The sequence below is a fragment of the Periophthalmus magnuspinnatus genome, chromosome 8, assembly GCF_009829125.3.
Source record: "Periophthalmus magnuspinnatus isolate fPerMag1 chromosome 8, fPerMag1.2.pri, whole genome shotgun sequence".
In the NCBI taxonomy this organism is placed as follows: Eukaryota; Metazoa; Chordata; class Actinopteri; order Gobiiformes; family Gobiidae; genus Periophthalmus; species Periophthalmus magnuspinnatus.
In genome coordinates this window covers 7895555-7920663 of record NC_047133.1, presented here as the reverse complement: position 1 = coordinate 7920663, position 25109 = coordinate 7895555, and the positions used below count along the sequence as shown (strand labels likewise).

The following is a 25109-nucleotide window of genomic DNA, read 5'->3' as shown; positions in this document are numbered from 1 at the left end:
TAATAATACAGAGCTGTATCTGTCTCTGAATTATGAAAATGAATATTCACCTAAAAACCCTGCACTGGCCTGTGTTTTATGCAGAATAAAACTCGATTGAAGTAAATCTGGACACAATCACTGAGACTGACTCTGTTCACTTCACACCTGTTACTTTAAAAGACCAATTTATTACCAAAAATGTATATATTTTTTCTAGATTTGTTCAGATTAGTTTTGTAGAACAGGAGCATTAGATAAAGTAGAAATACAAAAACACACCACTTATCAAAGTATTAAAGGGAAAATTATAATGAAAAACTCCAGTTTTCTGTTAGTCTGTCAGAAATCTTGAGTAAAGTTCTACAGTCACAACATGATACTGTAGGTTACCATGGCGACAACCTCTCTAGTTTCTTATTTATATCACATTTATTGGACATGCTTTTTGTTATGCATTTTTAAGGCTTTCAAAAATAGCAAAAACACACGTTATTATTGAATTGGCAGTCTGTATTTAATCCAAGTTGCCTTTTCATTTTTTGACCGTCTCACTTTGCTTAAACAGCGACATCAAGTGGTCTGATCTGAACCAGCAGTATCCAAATCTCGTCTCGTCAACTCTCGCGATACGTTCGTTTGTATATATCCTGCTGTCGCCCTCTGTCAGGCCTCTTTCATATCGGACTGGCGACAAAATGGTGAGTGCGCCGCTTTCATCCACTGCATCCACTGGTCCAATCTAGTCGTTATCCTAATCATCCAACACAGTTACTTTTTATACAATCTCCAGTATGATTTATTCTTAGTATTACTGGCTTTGCATCTTATATTTTTATTGCTAATATATTATAAAGGTGTAATGAATGGGATTTGTGACACGTTGGCTAGTCACGGCCCAAAATGGCTGCTGAGCTATGATTTTAAGTGTCTATTTGATTAAAGTCGCTTGATTGGTGTCTGCCAATTGTCTTGTTTCATATAATGCATTTGTTTTTGATGTAGAAATGTGCAGTTAAAGTTGTCAAGTAGCCGGTAGCATGCTAACATGATGACGTTAGCGGCTAATGCTAATAAGCGCCTCCACTTAATCAACACGTGACACGACTGTATGGACTTGTTTTTTTGCAGCGGACATTTGGTTAATCGTATTGTCTTCTGTCCATAGTCCCACCGTAAGTTCTCGGCTCCCCGTCACGGATCCCTGGGCTTCTTGCCCCGTAAGAGAAGCAAACGCCATCGCGGAAAGGCCAAGAGCTTCCCCAAAGATGACCCCAGCAAACCCGTGCACCTGACCGCTTTCCTGGGCTACAAGGCCGGCATGACTCACATCGTGCGTGAGGTCGACAGGCCTGGCTCCAGTGAGTAAAGCGTTGACAATGTGCTTTAAGTGCAACAGTTTGAGTTTCATTTGAAGAGTCTGCCTGTGATGAGACTCTCGACGGGCGGACAGAATGGGCCTGGCCCCTGCTGAATGTCGAGCACTGAGCGCAGCCTTAAGATCTATATTTAAACTGCTTAAATTGCTCAATAGAAATAAATTTTAGAATGATAAATGTAATATTGTGACTTGCACCTCCTTAAACTGAACTTGGCAGGTAAAACTAGGTCGTGTCTCCTGACCAGATATTTTGAATAGAATTAAAACCAGATGCCATGGGTGCACTTTTAAATCTGCATATTCTTTTGACTTGCAGAGGTGAACAAAAAGGAGGTTGTAGAGGCTGTGACAATTGTGGAGACACCTCCCATGATTGTTGTGGGAGTCGTGGGCTACGTGAACACCCCCAGAGGCCTGCGCACCTTCAAGACCATCTTCTCTGAGCACATCAGTGATGAGTGCAAGCGCCGCTTCTACCAGAACTGGTGAGTGCTCTGAGTACATTCAGATTAAAGGTGGTGACTGTTTGGAGCAGTTAGTTGCCCAGTTCTTCTGAGTGAGTCTAACATCGGTGGCCCCTGTGGCAGCTCCTCTCAGGCGTCACAGACCCTGATGAGCTCCGCGCTCCTCTGGCCAGTGGAAAGTGCTTCTTAGAAACTGAGCCATGAGCGGAAATGTGTGCTGACGTAGCCCCCTCTCCTGAGGAGGGGCGAGCGGCGCTGCACTGAGCCCTTCCTCTGGTCTATGACTATGAAGGACCTGTGCCAAACTGTGCTTCTGTCCTGCTGTGAAACAGGTACAAGTCCAAGAAGAAGGCCTTTACAAAGTACTGCAAGAAATGGCAGGATGAGGACGGCAAGAAGCAGCTGGAGAAAGACTTTGCCGCAATGAAGAAGTACTGCCAAGTCATCCGCATCCTGGCCCACACACAGGTGAGTCTGCCTTTTAATATACACTTGAGTATAATATGCACTTAAGTTCTGTTTGTCTGTGATGAGAACATGGAAATCTGCGTCAGGCATGGCGCCCGAGAACCATGAGGATAATTTCCATGCTGCCTTCCTTCTGAGACTACAGAGCTAAATGTAATTCTAGCTTTACATTTGGTGACGTTAGCTTATGACAAATGTAATATTGATGGGGGCAGCTACGTACGACGTCTTTCACTTGAATGACTTAAAGTAGTCTTTATGCTGCAGATTGGCTACTTTACTGGATAAGGGTACATTCCCTCTGTACTTTAAGTTTTACCAATATTCTAGTTGGATAAAATTTTTAAGAATATGTATGTTTAAGTAACCTCCATGTCCATGTTGCAGATGCGCCTGCTTCCTCTGAAGCAAAAGAAGGCCCACCTGATGGAGGTGCAGCTGAATGGAGGTTCCATCGCAGACAAAGTGGACTGGGCCAGAGAGAAGCTGGAGCAGGCCGTTCCCATCAACAACGTGTTTGTGCAGGACGAGATGATCGATGTCATTGGAGTCACCAAGGGACACGGATACAAGGGTAAGAACTGAACTGGGCCTAAAGTTCAAAATTTCATGTCACTGCTGTGGCGTTTGCCTAACGCTGTTCTAATCTTTCCATTCTCAGGTGTGACTAGCCGTTGGCACACAAAGAAGCTGCCCCGTAAGACTCACCGTGGTCTGCGTAAAGTGGCCTGTATCGGAGCCTGGCATCCGGCTCGAGTTGCCTTCTCTGTGGCCCGTGCCGGTCAGAAGGGCTACCACCACCGCACTGAGATCAACAAGAAGGTAACTTTGGACATAATTTGGCTTTTAAATTACAATGAGTGTCGATGTTTAAGATGTTGGCCTGTGACTCTCCAGGCGGACAGTGGGTTCAGGCCCCTGCTGAATATCGAGCAGTTAAATGTAATGTTTTAATTATGGTTTATCGGAACAGCCCATAAGCTTGTCTGCCTTTAAAGGACAGGCCAAAATGTCTAAGCGGTGAATTCCAATGAGAAAGTGACATTGTCACACTGTCCAAAGATGATTTCATTTTCCATTTAGTGCAGCTTTATGCTAAATGCTTAACTGTTGAAGTCATAAGAAGCATGTAATATGATCTTGTACTGATGTGGTAATATCACCCATTTACCATGTATATTGAGTTTCAGAATCTCATTTCTATACTGCACAAATCTACAGCTGACAATCAAAAGCCTAAAGTTTATATGCAAGAGTATTTCAGTTGTATTGTCAGTGCCTCTGTTTTTACAATGAATTTTTGTTTAGATCTACAAGATTGGCCAGGGCTACCACCAGAAGGACGGTAAACTGGTGAAGAACAATGCTTCCACTGAGTACGATCTGTCCAACAAGAGCATCAACCCCCTGGTGAGTCCTGCGTTAGGCCACAGGTGTAGACCAGGCCCAGGTCTGAGATGCGCCTTTAGCTCATCATGTTTTCTGTTTCAGGGTGGATTTGTTCATTACGGAGAAGTGAGGAACGACTTTGTCATGCTCAAGGGCTGCGTGGTCGGAACTAAGAAGAGGGTCCTCACTCTGCGCAAGGTACAAACACACTGCATAATTATGTTAATTGTATCTGTCGCTAATCATCTTGTGTAGGCAGTTGAGTGCAAAAAAAATGGAAGCATAAATAACACTTTAGACAATGGAAATAAAAGCTGATTTCTAATCCAAATGATATTCACAAGGAATCTACATCACTGATGTAGAATAAAGGCTTACATGTTCAAATAGACAAATTATAATCAAATGTATTGGGAGGGAATTGGTAATGAATCTAGGGTTGGACAGATGTTAGAAGTGACCAGTGTCATATAGTGAATCTCGGCTGATACTGAAATTCATATCTCAAATTGAACCTAAGACAATCAAAGCCCTCTACATGTAGGCCTCTCTGAGATGAACTGTCCACAGCTCTTCCTCCTTGTTGGCCTCCTGCCCCACCTCAGTTCTGTGTGGCATTCCAAATTCAAGGGATGCATAAAATGACTTGTTAAACGTACAAACTGAGAAGTATGTTTCATAGACTTCACTGGATTTTGTACAAACTTACTAAATGTGTTTTGTTTTTTTTTGTTCCTCTCTCCAGTCTCTGCTCGTCCAGACCAGCCGTCGTGCTCTGGAGAAGATCGACCTCAAGTTCATCGACACCACATCCAAATTTGGTCACGGGCGCTTCCAGACCGTGGAGGAGAAAAAGGCGTTCATGGTGAGATTTGAACAAATGAGAAAACAAACCCTCACATCCTACATCTGCTTTTTGTCATGGCTCAGGAATTTTGTGAATTGGACTAATTTTAATACTTGATCGTTTGACTTTACCATTTAAAAAATAAAAATTACACCTGGCTAATAAAACGTCCCTCAAAAAGCGTGTTTATGGGCAGTACGTTAGCTATAATATAATCTACTAATTCAGATACATTTAAATGAACTAAAACCTTGTGTTAATTTCAAAAGGGGTTAATTTCTCAAAGTCCTGTGGTTTAAATCTCTGCACTGTTCGTAACCTGGTTCAGATTTAGTGTGAACTCTGGTTCCATTCCAGTGCCACAGTGAGCTCCAGTGAGGCAGGGGAGCAGTGTATGCATGTGCTGCTCCCTGTTCACTCTCTGGGAACAAGCCTTCAACAAACGTCTAAGATGAAATGTTAGTCTGTGCAGTCTATATATGGAGTTAATGGTGTAGGAACTGAAGAATCAACCAAATTATACAAATTCCTATTCCCAGTTTTGATTGAAATTCACATGTAAAACCAGTGGAACTATTACATTATGCTGTATAATTAGTTGTAATTCTCCTAAACCATCCCAATCCTTTGTGTTCACAGGGACCACTCAAGAAGGACCGTATTGCCAAGGAGGAGACGGCATAAAGTCCTTTGTCTGTATCTCTGCTTCATCCACTGTCACCATCTGGAAAATGTGTATGCAGAGTTTGTTTAATAAAAAAAAAAAAAATTAGTCTAATTTCTGAGAGTCTTCCCTTCATGACGTGAATCTACATGTTGCACAGGTCACTCACTGTAGATGGAGACACTATAGATCCTAAGGGGAAATCAGGTTTGGCTGCAGCACTGTACTATGCTTCATAGTTTATACTTTTGTCCTGTTTGAAAATCTTGTAAAATGGGTCACTTTCCTTGACATTGCCACATAATCTAATTTAAACCTTATTCATTCTGCATATGGGGTTAATTAGATCTAAGGTGTGCTCTAAACTTTGAGGAAGATTGTATAGCCTTTTGATGGCTCAAAGAAAAGTGCTTCCTGTCTTTTCTTTTGCAAAGCCAGATCAAACTTAATTGGCTCCCTGTTTCAATAAGTTTTTTTTTGTTTTGTTTTTTTTGCCTGAACCACTTCCTATGAATCTGTCTTGTGCTGTGCCAGTTCAAAATGTAAGGCCAATCAAATGCCAAATGACCCCATGAGTGTTTTTCTGTGTGGGTTTGCATCAGCAACACAAAACATACACCACAGGTCAAATCCTCCAGCTGAGTCCTGACCACGACCAGCTTAAAGAGATGGGTCCCTGACAAGTCACACCAGCAACATTGAAGGATGGAGCGAATGCAGAGGACAAATTTCCTTATGGGAGCAATAAAATGTTAAATTGGCACTGGAACTTTTCTGATTCACCATATGCTTGTCTCCAGATGTTACTGCTTTGCCTAGAATGTCCCACAACATTGCATTCAACTTGTCTCTATGGAAACAAGCGGGTGATGCCACGAGACCAAGTTACAGGTTTTGCAGGTGTATTTTTGTAATTGAATAAACGCAAGATGGAAGTGTTTCATTTGATACTGTGCAACATTCCAGTTAAAAAAAAAAAAAAAAAAAAAACATCAAAAAAGTTCCATAGTGCAGCTTTAACTTACCACCAGCAATGCAAAAAAATGTCCATCCCTGCTTTTCAGCCTCTTCTGCACAAACGTGGATTTTCAATGAAGATTTCCAAGGCCCCGGTATAAAGCGCGTACCTTATTAACCCAGAGTCCAGGGACAGTTTGAAGGACAGCCATTCTCCACAAAGCTGCGTTTCAAGAATTATTCTGGACCAAAGCAGTTCTACAGTCGTTCTGAATACTCAAGGGGGCTGTTATGTAAAGGGGAGGCATAATGAAACCCAGTGGGGGAAGGGGCGGGTAGATTTTGCACTTACATTTTAATTATGGAGGTCCTGGTCCAGGTTTAACCCGGAGTATCCTTTAAAATGGTGCTTAAAATGTGCTGGTAGTGCAATAGGTAAAATACAGAATACAGGGTGCAGTAGTATCCCAAAAATAGCACATTTACGTTAATATTACTCAGGCAGAAGTATAGTGGTTCAGTTTAAGTGTATTTAAATGCAACTTAAGCTGAACAAGACGCTTCACATAAAAGTTAAAGTAATAATAATACAGATAACGCAATACATAGGAGAAAAACAATAAAACACCGAGATAAGGCCCATATTAGTCTTATTTTCTGATCTAAAAAACATATTTAAGTTGTGTTTAAACCAGTTATAAGTCAAACATAACTACTTTTACTTTGTTATGCTCTGCCACCGATAAATGGGCATAGAATCAGTACATTTGGTTGTCCCTTCTAAGTAAAAGTACTTTCTTTGGGCCAGGAATTAAACTAGTAACTTTCTTCGGTGATAAAGTGCAACAGAAAACACTGAATAATAATAATATATAACGAGGATGTCAAACTCGTTTTCACGGAGGGCCACATCAACAAAATGGTTGGTCTCAAAGGGCCAGACGTAGCTGTAAGATAAATGTGACGAAATGTAACCAAATGTAATGCAACTACTTTTTAATCTTGTTAATTGTTTCTGCATCTATTACTTATTAAAGTTACAAATATTGCATATAGATTTTCATAGATATGAAAAAAATGGCTGAATAATTGTATATCTCCTGATGAACTGATATTTTAAGACAGTCATACCTTTTAATTTACTTTGTCATGGGCCACTTAAAATGACGTGTCGGGCCACATTCGGCCCATGGGCCTTGAGTTTGACAAATGTGATATATAACTTAAAAAGGATATGCTTAAAAATGTAAGAGTCTTAGAGGTAGATATATACAACATCAGAACAACAGTGCAAATAGCTCAGATGGTCACAAATTATAGCAACTCAAGACATAAATGTATTTAAAATAAAGGCTTTAAACATAGAGGACAACATAAAACTAGAAAACAACATTGTAAAATAAATAGAAATAGACTAAAGACTAAAAGTGGTTATATTCTATCCATTGACTGGTAGAGGGCGCTGTTCTACCATAGTACTAATAAACCATGGTTCAGTGCCCTAGATTGGCTCACAAACTGTCCCCATGACCTCTCTCCATCCTGGGACACGGTGAAAGGAAGGGTCCTGGAGGTGATGCATTCATGGTCCTGTACATCTGCTCCCATTGCCCCTGAACGCACCGCTGCACCTCATCAGATCAGCGCTCTGTCATCTGCCCCACATAACTGCTTCTACAGGGAGACCAGGTGACTCACATTTACTTCAGTATTTTGATTATGTTTGACGTGTAGCAGGTTTAAACGCAACTTAAATATATGTTTTTTTTACTAACACAGTAACTCAGTTTTTATCTGAGTAAAATGTTGGGTGTGTGCTTTTGTTAAGTTACCCAAAAACAACTTTAAAACCATCTGGTATGTTCATATTTCAAATTGAGACGTGTTTCATGTTCTGACGAGCGGGTAAAAGATGCAACAAAATAATTCAAAAAGACCAAATCTAAATAAGTACTAAGGAGTTTGGAACATGTCGTCTGTTTTAAGATCTACAAAGTAACCAATAAAACATGAAATAATGCACAAATAAATATAAATCTGAATGCAATGAAGGAATGTAATGAAGTAAAAGTAGGAAAGTGCTGTACTTAAATACAAATTTTAGGTGTCTGTGCTTTACTAAAGTACATTTTACACATGTACTTTTTACTTTTACTTCTCTACATTTGACAGCAGTATCTGTACTTTCTACTCCACTACATTTTTGAACAGGACTGAAAAGTAAAAGGCTGAGGGTTTATTTTTAACACAATTTGAGAAACAAAAAATACAAATAAAAACAGCTAGGAAAAAACAATCAATTTCATCGTTTCTGTTGAACAAAATTCAGCTCAAATCTTTATCAAAATCACCACATTTGAAGCTTCGTTACATCTGAAAACCTTCATGAAATATTTGTATTTTTTACTCTTTAATTCGGTTTTGAGACGTGTGATTAAACACTTCACAAACTCAAGCTTGTGTTCATGTTCTAGATATGAAGAGGGCAGGGGCCTACTTCTACTTTACTTTTACTGCAGTGCGATCATGCTGGGGGTGTTCTACGTGTGGCTCTAATGGAGGAATGTTCAGCAGTTACCATGGTGACCCAATGCACTCATCAGCAAACACTGTATCAAAAAGTTTTAGGATCGTCTGAAAACTCAAGAAAAAATACAAAATGGATTCAAACAGCACATTTTTTCAGGAGCCTGTGATCGATACGAGCGTTCATGATCCTGTTTAGGAGTTTGATTTTTCAACTAAAATTTTGAGAGTGACAAACTGAAAAACTGTTGGCTTACGCTGGCTTCTTGCGACTGTAATTTTATGTGTGAGCGACTAGTTTAACAGCACAAATCAGCTCATCTAGTTCCAGCTAAGTCAGTTCTTTGTGGTCAGATTGAGCTAAAACAAAGCTCACATTAAAGTTCAATAAAGCCTCAGACAGAGCATGCCTCCAGCTAGCATCACGTCCCCAGAGGATGTTGATAACCTCAGCTGCAAAGTGTCAGTATAACTCTATGGCAGATTGACTGTTTTTGAAAGAAATCTCCAAATTTACGACCCACAAATGTTGACTTTCTGAAGCGACTGTGAACAAAATATTTCACTTTTGTTTGTTTCGACTGACAGAGAAGACCTTGAACTTTTTCTTTGTTTTTGTTTCGAGTGGCTAGGCCCAGTGTTTACAGAGATATTAACCATGAACCAGGTCGACACGTCTGTAATCTGCCAGTTAAACATCTAATCCCACCATAGAATTTACTGTAATCTTTAACGAAGCAGCTAATGTTTAAATAGATGATCTCCTCTTTCTACAGTGACAGCACCAGGCCCCGCCCCCTCCCGAGGTCTCGCGTCTCCGTGTGTGCGCCCCCTGCAGGACGCCCAGGCTGCCTCGCGCTGCCAGCACTCACCTCTGTCTCTCATCAATCACAGAGTTGGCTTGGACTCCGTGTCCCAGCATGCACTCTGGTCCTCCTCCTGGCTCCTGTCCCGTCACAGCTGCTGTTCTGTCTCCGCCGCACAGGTAACAGTCCCCGACACGCTCACTGATTTTAGTAACAAGGTGTTCAGTTTTGTTAATAATATCGTCATCTGTTTTCAATATTTTAGTTTTTTTTAATCACTTGGATGATTTTTTTAGTCGTGGAGTTGCCGATCTCTGCTGAACTAAAGGTAAAAGGTGGCTGTTAACTTGCAGCTTGTAACTTTTCAGGTAAAGGGTCCACCACCTGCCCGTCTCCATGGCAATGTTTTTACTTTACCTGGACTGTTCCTGTATATGTCAATAACGTGATATCTATCTCGCATTTATGTTTTTATTGCTCAAAAAGACTCCAAAAATGTGCTTTCTTACTTTGAGCGGGGACGCCTCTCCACAGATCTGTCCTATAACTTGTATTGGTGGACTAATGTCATGTGTTCCGTGTGTGTGAGGTTCAGTGTGTGTGAGGGTTCATAGGAGAATTCAGTGTATGTGAGGGTTCTGTGTGTGTGTAAGGATTCATGTGAGGGTTCTGTGTGTGTGTGTGTGTGTGTGTAAGGGTTTATGTGAGGGTTCAGTGTGTGTAAGGGTTTATGTGAGGGTTCAGTGTGTGTGAGGATTCAGTGTGTGTGAGGGTTCATGGGAGAATTCAGTGTGTGTGTAAGGGTTCATGTGAGGGTTCTGTGTGCGTGAGGGTTCCGTGTGTGTGAGGTTTCCATGTGAGGGTTATGTGTGTGTAAGGGTTCAGTGTGTGTGAGGGTTCTGTGTGTGTGAGGGATCTCTGTGTGTGAGGGTTCAGTGTGTGTGAGGGATCTCTGTGTGTGAGGGTTCAGTGTGTTTGAGGTATCTCTGTGTGTGAGGGTTCAGTGTGTGCGAGGGTTCATGGGAGAATTCAGTGTGTGTGAGGGTTCATGTGAGGGTTCTGTGTGTGTATGGGTTCATGTGAGGGTTCTGTGTGTGTATGGGTTCATGTGAGGGTTCAGTGTGTGTGAGAGTTCAGTGTGTGTAAGTGTTCCATGTGTGAGGGTTCATGTGAGGTTTCAGTGTGTGTAAGGGTCCAGTGTGTGTGGGGCTTGCATCTGAGGGTTCTGTGTGTAAGGGTTCATGTGAGGATTCTGTGTGTGTGTGTGTGTGTGTGTGTGAGGTTTCATGTGAGGATTCAGTGTGTGTGAGGGTTTAGTGTGTGTGTGAGGGTTCTGTGTGTGTGTAAAGATTCATGTGAGGGTTCTGTGTGTGTGTAAGGGTTTATGTGAGGGTTCAGTGTGTATGTGAGGGTTCAGTGTGTGTGAGGGTTCATGGGAGAATTCAGTGTGTGTGTAAGGGTTCATGTGTGTGTGAGGGTTCATGTTAGGATTCTGTGTGTGTAAGGGTTCATGTGAGGGTTTTGTGTGCGTGAGGGTTCAGTGTGTGTAAGGGATCTCTGTGTGTGAGGGTTCATGGGAGAATTCAGTGTGTGTCAGGGTTCATGTGAGGGTTCTGTGTGTGTGTATAGGTTCAAGTGAGGGGTCCGTGTGTGTATGGGTTCATGTGAGGTTCAGTGTGTGTGAGGTTTCAGTGTGTGTGAGGGTTCCATGTGTGTGAGGGATCTCTGTGTGTGAGGGTTCAGTGTGTGTGTGAGGGTTCATGGGAGAATTCAGTGTGTGTGAGGGTTCTGTGTGTGTATGGGTTCATGTGAGGGTTGTTTGTGTGTGTGAGGGTTCAGCGTGTGTGAGGATTCATGCGAGGGTTCAGTGTGTGTAAGTGTTCCATGTGTGAGGGTTCATGTGAGGTTTCAGTGTGTGTGAGGGTTCATGTAAGGGTTCTGTGTGTGTCAGGGTTCGCTGCGTGTGACGTTTCAGTGTGTGTAAGGGTCCAGTGTGCGTGGGGCTTGCATCTGAGCGCTCTGTGTGAGGGTCCGGTGTGTGTTTGGGTTCAGTGTGTGTGAAAATTCCGTGTGTATGAGGGTTCATGTTAGGGCTCCATGTGTGTGCGAGGGTCCCATGTGAAGTTTCCATGTGAAGCTTCCCATAAGACGACCCTGTTTGCTGTAGTCTTTAAACGTCGTGGCAGTGAGCTGTGCCTCTGGTTGTTCTCTCTGTGACGTTGTTGCTGATTCTCTTTGTACAGCGCTGTGTTCAGAATGTGATCCTGACATTTGATACTCACACTGTCCTCGGTTCATGTGCAGGTGCCGTCCAGTCGTTTCTCCATTTGCTTCGCTAATGTCCAGCTCTCAAACCCGCACAACAGAACTGTGTCCACTGTGGCTGAGAAAAAGAAATAGTTTTACTTTTCATGCAACATTTGATTCCCATATTTTAGACGTTTTGGTAAAGGGTCACTTTTTTCACACTCTTTTCTCACTGTGAGGACTGGACGATAAGATTTATTACTGGACAAATAGTTCTATTAATATATATATATATATATATTTTTTTAATCTCGGGTAAATCACATTTCTTGACTCTTCAAATGTGTCACATCAACATACATCCTTTTTATTAATTGTTTTTTGCAGTTTGAGTAGCTGCAGTCATCACAGGACCATATCTGCATTACTCATTTACACTAGAACTAGACTAAACCAGGACTAAACTAGGACTAAACCAGGACAAAAAACAGAACTAAACCAGGACTTAACTAGGACTAAACCAGGACTTAACTAGGGCTAAACTAGGACTAAAACAGGACTAAACCAGGATTAAGCCAGGACTAAACCAGGACTTAACTAGGACTAAACTAAGGCTAAACCAGGACTAAACCAGGACAAGAACAGGGCTTAACTAGGACTAAACCAGGACTAAGCCAGGACTAAACCAGGACTTAACTAGGACTAAACTAAGGCTAAACCAGGACTAAACCAGGACAAGAACAGGGCTTAACTAGGACTAAACCAGGACTAAGCCAGGACTAAACCAGGACTTAACTAGGACTAAACTAGGACTAAACTAAGGCTAAACCAGGACTAAACCAGGACAAGAACAGGGCTTAACTAGGACTTAACCAGGACTAAACCAGGACTAAACCAGGTCTAACCCAGAACTAAATCAGGACTAAACCAGGTGTAACCCAGGAGTAAACCAGGACTAAATCAGATCTAAACCAGGACTAAACCAGGACTAAACCAAGACTAGTACTGTACTGGACCAAACTAATCCTACATCAGGACTACAACACTGAGATCAAACCAGGACAAGTGAACCCAGCCACAATAGAACTCCTCATAAATCCTCGTGTGGATTGCAGCTTCCTGTTCATAGGTGACATTTTGAGGACTTTTTACTATTGCAAAGACATAATATTTAGTTTTATACGGCTAATTGCTACAACAACAGTGTAAGTTCCTCCTCATCCTCAAACGTGTATGTACATGTACACGTGGGCTCTTAACAGGTGGACTACATGTAGATGTGCGCGTGCTAAATCTTGCCTCTTTTCCTCGCTCGTGTTTTGCTCGGAGCGCGTGAAGGGCAGTGGGTATATTATCGAGCTGGCTGTTCCTCGCGGGGCTGGCTCACTGCAGCACTGTCCCATCAGTATGCGAGGCCCGTCTGTGGACACCGCGTTCCCGTAGTGCGCCGTGCTGTGAAGGAGCGCACGGCCGCACTCCTAAAGTACCGCTACAGGGACACCAGAGGGCGCTGCGGAGCTCTCAAATGTGCTTATACTTTGAACGAATGCTTTTTATCCTAATTATTATTATTATTATTATTATTATTATTATTATTATTATTATTATTATTATTATTATTATTATTATTATTATTATTTCTTAAAATGTTATATATTTTGTCAGGGACCATGTACAAATTCATAAATCTTACAAAAGAAAAGATTATTTGTACCAGATTTAGCTGCTGCTGTTGTCCCTGTGTTGTCCCTGTGCAGGTGAACACACATTAAAATACACATTTCATTATAATTACAAGACTAACAGTTCATCATTGTCATTAGCAGAAAAATACAATAAATGTCCCCAAGTCCAATGCAGGATTTTTCCTACAGTCCAAACAATATAAAAATCATTATGTGCAGGTTTTTACAGTGAAACAGAACAGAACAAATTAACTTAACTGATGTGACACATTTGATCTAAAACTTTTTCAAATTTCTAGTAAAATTATTCAAATCTGCAGACAATTTTATTATTTTATTTAGTGTGTTTTAATTATTTAAGCAGAGATGCAAAAAGCTATATTGGTTTAAAGCAACCCCAAAAACAACCCTCTTTTCCACCTTCACTCAAAGCGCTTTACATCAAAGAAACACTCACCCATTCACACACACATTCATACACAGTGTACACAGACACTGAGGACAACGGTGGGTTAAGTGTCTTGCCCAAGGACACATTGACAGCATTCATCTGTGGGAGCTGGAATCGCACCGCCAACCTGTTGGTGAGTGGATGTGACCGCTCTACCAGTGATGTTTATGTCAAGAGTGGGATTCGAACCATCAACCTTTCGATCAACGGCGCTACCGACTGAGCCGCTGTTGTAAATTGTGAATTAAATCTTGAAATCTTGACGTCCTTTAAAGACCAGTGTTTGCCTCGTAAAATAAAGATTAAATGAAAAGCATCAAAAATCAAATCATTTCTTGTTTCGATCAGTAGTTTGTCCAGTTTTGTGTAAGTTTAAAATTAAATCGGAAGAAAAGAAAAAAACAAAGAAACTTCAAAATAAAAGAATAAAACAAGAGCCAAACATTTAAATATACAGTGATGGAACGTAACAAAGTAAAAGTAGAAGTACACTACATTTTTTAACTAGACTGAAAAGTACATTTTTAATTTATTTTTTTATAATTGTTTGAGACCTGTTGAAAAGGCACAGGGGTGTATTTTTTGCATTTTCAAAGTTGCAGCAAACAAAAAATAAATAATTCAAATGTTCTGTGCAAAATCTCGACATTTGAAGCCTCATAAGACCTGAAAATATGCACAAAATACTTTTACTTTTTACTCTAAGTACATTTTTCAACGCCTACTTAAATACTTTCATGTGATACTTTTACTTTTACTTGAGTATTTCCTCTTCCTGGGAGGACGCCCCGGGGACGACCCAGGACACGCTGCAGGCAGTATGTCTTTCGGTCTCCTTGGGAACACCTTGGGGTCCCACTGGATGAGCTGGAGGAAGCGTCTGGGGTGGGGAAGTCAGCGAGTCCCTGGATAAGTGGAGGAAAATGGCTGGCTGGAGAATTTTTTTTGCTCTGGTATCTGTACTTTTACTTAAGTAACAAAATTGAGTACTTCTTCCGCCACTGGAAATATGTACTTGAAATAAATAAATAAAATAAATGAATAAATAAATAAATAAAATGAATGAATAAATAAATAAATAAAATGAATGAATGAATAAATAAATAAATAAAATGAATGAATAAATACATAATAAAATAATAATAAATACATAAATAATAAAATAATAAATAAATAAATATGAAATCTGTCATCTACACTAAAACATTTGAACTACTGCTCCCATCTGAATAAAACATATGGTGCAATATGAAGACTGCAGTACTAAAACACACATGACACTATATATGTATCTGTCCCGTGTTTTTGAGGTGCCGTGTTGACATTGGGAGTCCTCTGGGTGCTCTGCAGTTGCTTGGATCAGCACAGAGAGCTGTCATTTCGCTGTGTCTCTGTCCATTCTCTGTTTATTCTCCTCTTTTTCGAGCACGTTTCAACTGCGCTTGACCCAAAGTAACCCGGAGTCCACGCCGTCAGCAGCGCGCCTGTCACAGCCGAACATCACCACCGCTCAGGTTCATTCTACACAATAATATTATACGGGTTTGCTCTTCTGTTGTTTCTGTGCACGAGGGTTTCAGATGATGACAGATTCGAACCGTTGCCATAGCGATTAACAACTGCAAACAAAATATTATAGGTTTTCAGTGAGGAGAAACGTCATAACAGTAAGCTAAAACGCATGAATCGACTGCCTTTTTTGTAAGTAATTTCTAACTTTGTTTACAGAGCAGCTTGGTAACGCTAAAGGAAAATGACCACTTCATGACATCACAAGGTGCAACAGAGCATTTTGAGCTTTGGAGATGTAGACGGACTAATAATAAATGGTTACTTAAACATGTGTGAATGAAACAAAACACAACTCCAGAAGCACTAAGTAACTTTCTGGTTGTCTCCATGGAGCTACTATCCTGGAATGTTCCATAATATGGCATTAAACTTATCTATCTCCATGGAAACAAGCAGGAGACGTTACCAGGGAGCGAGGTCCGGTTGAGAGAAAAGCCCTTTCACAGTAAGAATGCATGTTTTTTTTGTTAATATATAGCTATAAAACATCTGTAATTGAATAAATGGAAGACAGATGACTTAATGCCACACTGAGAAACATTTCAGACACAGCCTCTAGAAATGGTGCATGTGAAGTTGGCGACCACATTGCAAAGCCTGCGGACTTAGCTTGAAATTGAAACAGTTGAAGAATTAGCCAATAGAAACCACAAAAAACGCCGGTAAGAAACAGGAAGAACATGCAAACTCCAGACAGGTCTACACCCGGTCTAAACCGGGTATAAACCAGGTCTAAACCAGGTCTAAACCAGGTCTAAACCAGGTCTAAACCAGGTCTAAACCGGGTCTAAACCAGGTCTAAACCGGGTCTAAAATGGGTCTAAACCAGATCTAAACCAGGTCTACACCAGGTCTACACCAGGTCTAAACCGGGTCTAAACCGGGTCTAAACCAGGTCTACACCAGGTCTACACCAGGTCTAAACCGGGTCTACACCAGGTCTAAACTGGGTCTAAACCAGGTCTAAACCGGGTCTACACTGGGCCTACACCGGGTCTAAACCAGGTCTACACCAGGTCTAAACTGGGCCTACACTGGGCCTACGCTGGGTCTAAACCAGGTCTAAATCGGGTCTACACTGGGCCTACACTGGGTCTAAACCAGGTCTAAATCGGGTCTACACTGGGCCTACACCGGGTCTAAACTGAGTCTAAACCGGGTCTAAACCGGGTCTCCACTGGGTCTACACTGGGTCTACATCAGGCCTATAGTTCTTGTTAATCCAATAACAGCGTCTGCAGAGGTCAGCGAGAGGTCGTGGTTGGTTTTGACGGAGCTTATGTAACTCAGAGCTGGTGCTGTGCTCTGTGAAGTCACTCTGCCACACGGGGGCGCTGTGTTCACTCTGACCCCCCCCCCCCTCCTCCTCCTTTGTCCCACCCCAGACACTCACCAGCGGAACGCTCGGACTCTGATCACCGCAGCGGGAGGGACACAGAGAGAGGGAGGGTGGGCAGAGTGAAAGAGGGGAGAGAGGGAGAGAGGAGGAGAAAGACATGGAGAGAGAAAAAGAGGAGAGGGAAAGGAAGAAAGAGTAAGGGAGGGGAAGAGGAGGGAAGGAGAGAAAGGTGAAGAGAGAGGGAGGGGGGAGAAACAGGAGAGCGCAAGGAAGAAAGAGTGAAGAGGGAAAGAGGAGAGAAAGAGAGAAGGAGAGGAAGTGGGGAGAGAGGAAGGGGAGAAAGAGGAGAGACACAGAGGGAGAGGAGGAGAAAGAGATGGGGAAAGTTGGGGGGTGTAGAGAGAAGGGAGAGGGAGGGTGGCAGAGAGAGGAGTGGAGAGAGTGAAAGAGAGACCAGACAAAGAGGAGAAGAACAAGATAGTGAGAGAAAAAGAAGACCAAGGAAGAAAGAGAATGAGGGAAGGAATGAGGAGGAAAGGAGAAAGAGGAGAGAGATAGAGGGAGAGGGGTAGAAATAGGACAGAGGGGGATTGGGAGAGGGATATAAAAGAGGAGTTAGAGAAGGGAAGAGAAAAAGAAAGAGGAGAGGTAGAGAGAAAATCAGAGAGATGGGGAGAAGGACAGAAAACAGAGAGGGAGAGATAAGGGATAGAGAGATGCAGAGGAGGGTGAGATGATGAGAGGAATAGAAAAAAGAGGGAATAAGAGGAGAAAGAGAGGAAGGAAGGAGAGAAAGAGGTGAGAGATGGGAAGATAAAGTGAAAAAGAGAGAGAGGGAGAGAAAGAGAGATGGGGAGGCATCAGTTTGTTTTAAAATGAGGAAACTTAAGAGGGTTTAAGGCCTAGTTTGGTTTGAGATAGACCTGGTTTAGAAGAGATGGAGAGAGGAGGGTGGAGAGTAAAGGAGATAGAGAGAGAAAGAGAGGAATGGAAAGAGAGGAGAGAGAGACAGAGGGGGAGACAGAGAGGGAAAGAGAGATTGAGAGGGGGGAGAAAGAGATGGCCAGATAGGGAGGGAGAAATAGAGGGGGGACTGAGGGAAAGAGGGTGGAGAGGTGGAGAATGAGGGAGGGAGGGAGGGAGGGAGAGATAGAAAGAGAGGAGAGAGACAGAGGGGGGACAGAGGCAGAGGTCAAGAAAGAGATGGAGAGAGACGGGGGGTGGAGAGTGAGAGAGAGAGGGAGAGAGAGAGGGGGGCTGAGGGAGAGAGATTTAGGTGGAGAGTGAGGGAGGGATAGAGAGAGGAAAGAGGGAGAGGGGGAGACAGAGGGAGAGAAAGAGGAGACAGAGAGAGAGGGAGGGAGAGGCAGTGGGAAAGGGCGAGAAAGAGATGAGGAGAGAGAGGGGGAGGAAGGAGAGCAAGGGAGAGAGGGAGGGAGAAAAAGACAGTGAGAGAGATAGAGAGAGACGGAGGAAAAGGGGGGGATTCAGAATACACTACTCTACATCACAAAATACATTTTCATTTGGGTATTCATTATTCTGTAACTAAATACATTTTCAGAGTATTCTCCCCTCACTGCGCTCAGTGACACGACAGGACCCCCAACAACAATAATTTAATGAAGCTTAACTAACTGACCGACAAATCAAACTAAATGTGATCATGTTGTAAACGAGACCTTCAAGGACACTACGTTTGCTCGGTTCAACATTCCGGCCTCGTCTGTGGATGCGTTGTTGAACTGGAGCAGAGCCAGCGCTGGGCTTTTGTCTGGACTCTTCCGGCAGACATCAGCGTGGTCGGGATCGCGCCGGTTCATTAGTATGGCTCTGATCCTTCTGCTTTACTCAGGCCTGTCCAAAAGTGGGACTGGCCAAAAAACCACAGCACTGCAAGGACTCCTCAAGGACGCCGCCTCGGATCACTTTTCTTTGCACAAACAGACTTGAAACTTACAAATAAACTCATCATTTATGAGTTAAAACAAGAGGAATGTTAGTTTAAGCCGATGAATGAGTCACGTGTGATGCAAAGTGTGTAGAAAATGACCTGATGTCTGTACTGCTTCACAGGACACTCGAAGCCACGCATCAGCAAAGAAACAGATACAGATACACTTTATAAATCCCACATATACTATGGATAGACTCAGTGACAAAAGTGTTTTGTCCAAAGGTTCAACAAAGGTATGCACTACACGTAGAGGGGATTGAACCAAAGAGCTTTCCATTAGAGGCCAAACACAGCTAAGCTAAGCCTACAGCAGCACGCCACATGATCCATGTGTCCCTGTTTCATGTTTTTTTTTGTTTATGGTAAATCACTATATTAATCTAATTCAACACAGTGGAGTAGAGTGTCTAGCACTCTCGCCTCACAGCAGAAAGGTAATGGGTTTGATTCCCTCTGTCTGGGTGTGTTTCCTCACACTCTCCATTCTCCTGAGTTCACAAACTCAGGAGAATTAGTCTTGTTCATCGCTGAATCGTTTATATGTGAAAGGAAACTGACCAATCACAGGGCAGCACTGTGGTTTGGGCTTCCACCTGTTTCAGCAGAACCTGGACTATTTAGTTTTTTAAAATGTGCTGTAGTGACACTTCCACCAATCAGTGAGCAGTATTTGTGTGAATGCTTCGATCATTGGTTCTGAGAGCTTTCAGCGAGGCTCAGATTTTACCCCATCAACCCAAAACATGCACCACAGATAAAATCCCCCAGCTCTGATAGTCCTGACCAAGACTCAAGATCTAGAGCTGGGTCCCTGAGCGCTGCACTGCAGCGTCCTGCTCCTGACACACGTCCTGCACCTGACAGATGTCCTTGCAGAGGACACATATCCCTACGGAGATGATGAAGTCTACCTTCACCTTTTGCCTAGACCAACTTAATAATGTAAACGGTTCATTAACTTTCTGTTCATAACTACAGAACTGATCTCTGCTCCTGGTTCCTCTTCATTATGGCATTTCATCATTTGAATACTGCAATTTTTCAGTAAGTACAGAACCTTGGGGAAGAACAGACATTTTCAGAGCGGTCGTGCCTCTGCAGGACGATACAGGCTCAGTCAAACATGCACGAATAAATCAAAGTACAACTGTGAGTAAGTAAAGATGAGAGAAACCCAGGTCTAAACCAGCGCTCTGTGATACAGTGGAGCCTGTCTGTATGAACCTCATGCAGTTTCCCATGTACTGCCCCGCTCCTGTGCTCCTGTGTACTGCCCCGCTCCTGTGCTCCTGTGTACTGCCCCGCTGCTGTGCTCCTGTATACTGCCTCACTCCTGTACTCCTGTGTACTGCCTCACTCCTGTGTACTGCCCCACTCCTGTGCTCCTGTGTACTGCCCCGCTCCTGTGATTATGGAGCTTTTTACCGCTGCAGGTTTTAACAGGCCGTGGAGGATTTAATGTCTGACAACTCAGCGCTTATTTTTATGAATGTGCTAAAGCCGAATTTAGCATTTAATTTGCCTGTACGCTGCCACACCGCTGTGATCTTATTCTCAACATCCAGTTACCATTTTAAATACACTTTATAAAACGCCCCGTCCCATCCTCTTCTGTGGTTGCAGTTTTTGTCTCATTCTTAACAATAGAGCGCCCCCTACATTCAGATAACAGAAACGTCCAAATATTCACTAGTCCTGTAGACTCCGGTGTGGCCCCTCTCTCCTGCTCTTGCTTGTCTCCATGGAGATGTTTGCCTGAAATATTCCAAAGTATTTGCCTGTATTCAGTTACTAGGGTTTTCATTACTAACATGCAAGCGGGCATGCCTCTCCATAGACTTGACCTGTAACTTGTCCTGGTAGTGTAATCTTTTTGTTTCCATGGAGATAGATATGTTCAATGCCGTATGTTATGGCTTTGCTTGGAATGTTTCACAATATAGCATTAGGTGCAGGTGACACAGCATGTTTAAAATATATATCTTCCCATCAAAGCCACGTTATTTTAAGTCAAATGTTCTGTTCTCTACAAAGTTGTTTTATTAGGAAAAAGTGGGGATAAATTTGACCTTATTTTTTCACATTGTATATCCAATCATCACATAAAATAAACACTATTATCCATACAACAAAATTATATTGTTTTGACTTCATGTAAGTTTAAATTGTAGATACTTCCTTTCTTTCAGTGTAGCCAATATGTCCCAGGCAAACAAAACCAATATTTCTTCTGCAGGTGAGTGTTAGGGTTGTCAAAACAAATCGAAAATCAAATACTAATCAATAATAAAACTGGTATCAAAACTAGATACTCATTTGAGGTGGTATTGATACTAAAAAAGTCCCATTCACAGGACAGAAATGAACCTTTCCTGAATATCTTTAAAATTATCTTGAGCTGAATAAGAACAAGTATAAGACACATAGACTCGTTCACGCTCATGGACCAATATGGAACCTACTGGACGACTGAGGGATTACACAGACATAAGGCCACATGGAAATATAAAATAAAGCAGCATCATTTAATGTTGAAAATCACATTTTAATTGTCTAAAGAGTTGTTTTTTCTTATCATCGTGGTATCAGCATTGGTATTGAGTATCAAATATATTCCTCAGTATTTAAATTGAGTTTTAGCATTGTGACAACAGTATAACAAGTAAGTATATAAGATCTGTGGTTGCCATAGTCATAGTCATAGTGGTTGGCTGCTCTTGTGTCTGACTAGCTGGCACACTGAGCAGTTTTCAAACTTTTAACATTTTTAACTTAAAATGTTGGGATTTTGACCAACAAGGAATTGCTGATTCGAGGTACTTAAGTTAAGGACTACTGGACTGTGTGATTTGAGCAGTTTGTTTTTACTGTATCCATGGCGACCCTTTTATGCTAACCAGCTAGTTCTGAAATGCAACCAACTTTTTACAACAGTGTTTTCTAGACCAAACATGGCAGAAGATGTTCCAGACATTCAAACAGAACAGAGAGTGAGTTAGGAGAGGCTTTCCTGTTGTGTGTCTAGAGTTCACCTGGTTCCCCCTGGAGGCTGCTGTGATGCTGCAGGACACAGAGGACACAGATGAGGGACACTTTTGTTCTGAGGAATGTTACTCGAATCAAACGGCCCTGACTCTGGATCTAATGACCTCTTGAGCAGCTGAGACTTTTGCTTGAGCCTTTCTATTATATTGTATTCCACAGCTCTACATACTTAAACTCCCAGTGATATTGTTTGATTGACAGACGGATGGATTAAAATAAGAGAGACAGACATAGAAACGTGGTGATTTGTTCCCCCTAGGGTTGGTATTTTATTCATCAGGACTTGATGCATCCAAGTATAGGATCATTCGGTTTTGGCACCTTTAAAGATTTCATTTTTCAAATTTGAACAACACATTTAAAAATCAAAAACAAAGAAATGACTAAGGCTGTGTGAGTTCTTTCCCTTTCAAAATAAAAGCACATACATATATATTTATAAAGAAATCCAACCAAACCGTTTTAAAAAAGCAGTTTTTGTTAAAAGTGCACTGTGTAACTTTTCTGATCGAGGGTGCGCCACCCGCTTGTTTCCATGGAGATGTAATTACTTTGCCTTGAATGTTATACAGTATGGAAATAAACTTGGTTATCACAATGGAGACGAGTTACTGGTCAGATCTGTGGCGAAGCAAGCCTGCACATAGTAAGAATTCAGGTATTTTTGAGCTATAAAACACCTGCAATTGATCACATGCAAGGCAGATATGTTTAATGCCATACTGCGTAATATCCCATGCTAAGAAATAACATCTCCATGGAGGCAAGTGAGTAGCCAGCCCTCCACCTTAGAAAAGTTCCACAGCGCACCTTTAAATGTTCGATTGTTTGGTTTTTTGTCTCTTTCACAAAAGCAATAAAATGAAATAAATAATAAATCAAAATAATAATAATAATAAAAAAAAAACTATATTAAAGTTACACATGGAAACATTAATACGTTTGCGTCTTTGCTTTTTTTCCCCTTAATAATTATTAACTTAAGTTTCTCAAGAGCAGAGCTGCGGTAATTTTTCTAGCATGCATTAAATTTGTGAGATTGTTGAGTCTCTTAGCTTCGTAACTATTTCATGTTGTTGTATTTTTTGACTTTTGGAGACTGGCGTCCTCTTCTTTTCCTTCTCTCCTCTGCTCCTTCCTTTTTGTGGATTTCTGAAAAAGTCGCTGGAAGTTTGAGTTTTTTGCAGCGTCGCCGGCCAAACGATCCCAAAAGAAAGCGAACGAGGAAGAAGAGAAAGTTGAGAAGGTTTGGATTTTAAAAGAATAAATATTATTTCTACTGCTGCCAGCTGATTACTCCCACCGTGGTACGACCTTCAAACCGATACTAAAAGTTCATTTGTTACCAACAGTTTTTTCATAATTAACTCGTATTTTTTTGTAGATTTTTTTTGTCATTTTTTTGCTTCTGTATCTCTTGATTATTAATAATTTATTTATAAAAGTAATACATATATATAGTACCTTTGTTCGAGATTACAGCTTGGGCGATTTCGTATTGAACACCCAGCTGTAACAATTCACAGTTTTAATGCAAAAAATTAATAATAATAATCATAATAATTATAACAATAAATAACCAGTGGCTATAATTGGAGCTTGAATTAACGCTCCCGCCCAGAATTTTCGGGCAAACAAAACGCCAAATGTATGAAATAATGAAACGCTCCCTTTTCGCCTATATAACCCGTAGCCCCTTTGTTATAATGGGAAAAAATACCATTATTTCGTAGTAGTAGTAGTAGTAGACCTCCCAGTTAACGTACTTTTTAGTCCAACGCTCAAAGCTCTCTCGACAATGGTAAATGGATCGATCATGCAGCTGAAACAAAAAACAACAAATCTATTTTTATAAACATGAAAATCCAACTGCGTCTTCTCCTATGGCGTTTCCACAGGGGTTGCTTGCATGGTTGTCTCCTTGGTTTTTCGAAAGATTAAATATTTATAACATCTGGACCATCTCTGCCCCCTTCTCTCATACAGGCGTAGTGCGGCGGTTGGCTGTGTTGCTATGGCTGGAGTCTTTGATATCTTTCTGAATGCAGTTGTGGACTTGCAGGAAGTTGGCGTGATCGCGTTCGGAGTTGTAGGTTGCCGTGGGCGTTCCGGAGGACTTCAGCGTGTCTCGGGGGAGCGTGTACATGGAGATTTCGGTGGAGGGGAGCGCGCTGAAGCCTTTCAGACCCACCGGAGAGGCATCCCGCGAGTGAGAGGGGTCTGTTGAGCGCGACGAGGACCGAGACCGGCGTCTGCGGCGGGGGGGACAGAAGAGGAGAAGGGTCAGTTTGAGGTTTGACAAGAGGAAGGAAGAAGAATGGGTCATGCTGACAAAAAACTATTTTCGCAACTGATCGTAAATATGCTAAAACATGTTGGTGTAGGTTCAAGTATAGAAACCCAGGGTCAAACGGTTCTGTTTAGCTGTGCATATGACTGAAAGGGGTTTATTCTGCACTTTAATGTTAATTTGATGATGATTATTTGTGATTAGCGATTTCCTTTTGACTTGTATTGTGATTTTAATGTCTTTCTTATTCTGTAAAGTACTTTGAATTACTTGGTACTATACAAACAAACTTGCCTTACCTTTTGAGAAATTACACTTAATTTGGTTACATCAGGGGTGTCCAAACTTTTCTCATTAAGGGCCACATATAAAAACACAGACAAAGCCGAGGGCCGATTGAGGGCCATAGACTGGTCGCCAATACAGTGAATACTTCAAATCTGCGTTATTATTACAAGTTAGACTGAACCATTAGACCTTTATTCGTACTTATATCCTCAATGGGACACATTAAATATTTGATATGGGCTTGTTGAAGTAGATTTTCAGAAATGTACAGGAAAAAGTGCTGTTTAAAGTAATATGGGCCGATTCACCTGGAAACTTGAGGGCCAAGAAAAATTGGTCTGAGGGCCACATTTTGGTCATGCCTGGGTTAAATCTTTCATATTTAATCACAATCTTTAACCTGCGCTCTATGGAGATTTTATTGCATTGCCTGGAATGTTCCACTGAATGGCATTAAACGTGTCTTCATGGAGAGAAGCGAGACATGACAGCGCCACCGGGTTAAGTTACATTAAGAACGCAATGTACTTTAATCAGTTTAAAGTGGTACATTGTGGTACATTCCAAGTAAAACAATAACATCGCTCTGAAAGTGACAGACTCCTCAGCAGGAAAGTTACATAATGGACCTTTAAGATGTAGGTGATAAATTTCCCACCTCGAGTTAGATCATAATCCATACTAATACTGGCTCCTGCGTCTTACTTGAGACTGAACCAATTTGAATGTAAGTGCAAATAAAGAATAAAACCTA

The 25109-nt window shown here is 41.7% G+C and overlaps 2 protein-coding genes and 2 non-coding genes across 4 annotated transcripts in view; 3 read left to right on the top strand and 1 right to left on the bottom strand.

Moving 5' to 3' along the window:
- Positions 1-618: 618 nt before the first annotated feature.
- Positions 619-5295, top strand: rpl3 (ribosomal protein L3). The gene is made up of 10 exons (XM_033970442.2): positions 619-680; positions 1148-1340; positions 1677-1845; positions 2157-2292; positions 2680-2866; positions 2954-3114; positions 3601-3702; positions 3784-3879; positions 4427-4546; positions 5168-5295. Exons 1-10 carry the CDS (start codon positions 678-680, stop codon positions 5210-5212), a joined length of 1212 nt encoding a protein of 403 aa, XP_033826333.1. The 5' UTR covers positions 619-677; the 3' UTR covers positions 5213-5295.
- LOC117375587 (small nucleolar RNA U83B) lies at positions 2343-2435 on the top strand. The gene has a single exon (XR_004541714.1). It is a non-coding gene; the product is annotated as a small nucleolar RNA U83B (small nucleolar RNA).
- Positions 4832-4961, top strand: LOC117375586 (small nucleolar RNA SNORA54). The gene has a single exon (XR_004541713.1). It is a non-coding gene; the product is annotated as a small nucleolar RNA SNORA54 (small nucleolar RNA).
- A 17449-nt stretch (positions 5296-22744) lies between the features above and the next one.
- The window catches only part of cacng2a (calcium channel, voltage-dependent, gamma subunit 2a), a 123072-nt gene continuing 120707 nt past the window's right edge, over positions 22745-25109 (bottom strand). Inside the window, exon 5 of the mRNA XM_033971496.2 lies at positions 22745-24029. Coding sequence (XP_033827387.1) covers positions 23756-24029 — 274 coding nt within the window. The 3' untranslated portion in view covers positions 22745-23755. The remainder of the gene's footprint in view (positions 24030-25109) is intronic.

Bases quoted from the DNA above. Each gene is read 5' to 3' on its own strand.
- rpl3 (XM_033970442.2), top strand. The intron at 2,293-2,679 runs GTGAGTCTGCCT...TCCATGTTGCAG, and splicing joins GCATCCTGGCCCACACACAG to ATGCGCCTGCTTCCTCTGAA. The intron at 4,547-5,167 runs GTGAGATTTGAA...TTGTGTTCACAG, and splicing joins AGGAGAAAAAGGCGTTCATG to GGACCACTCAAGAAGGACCG.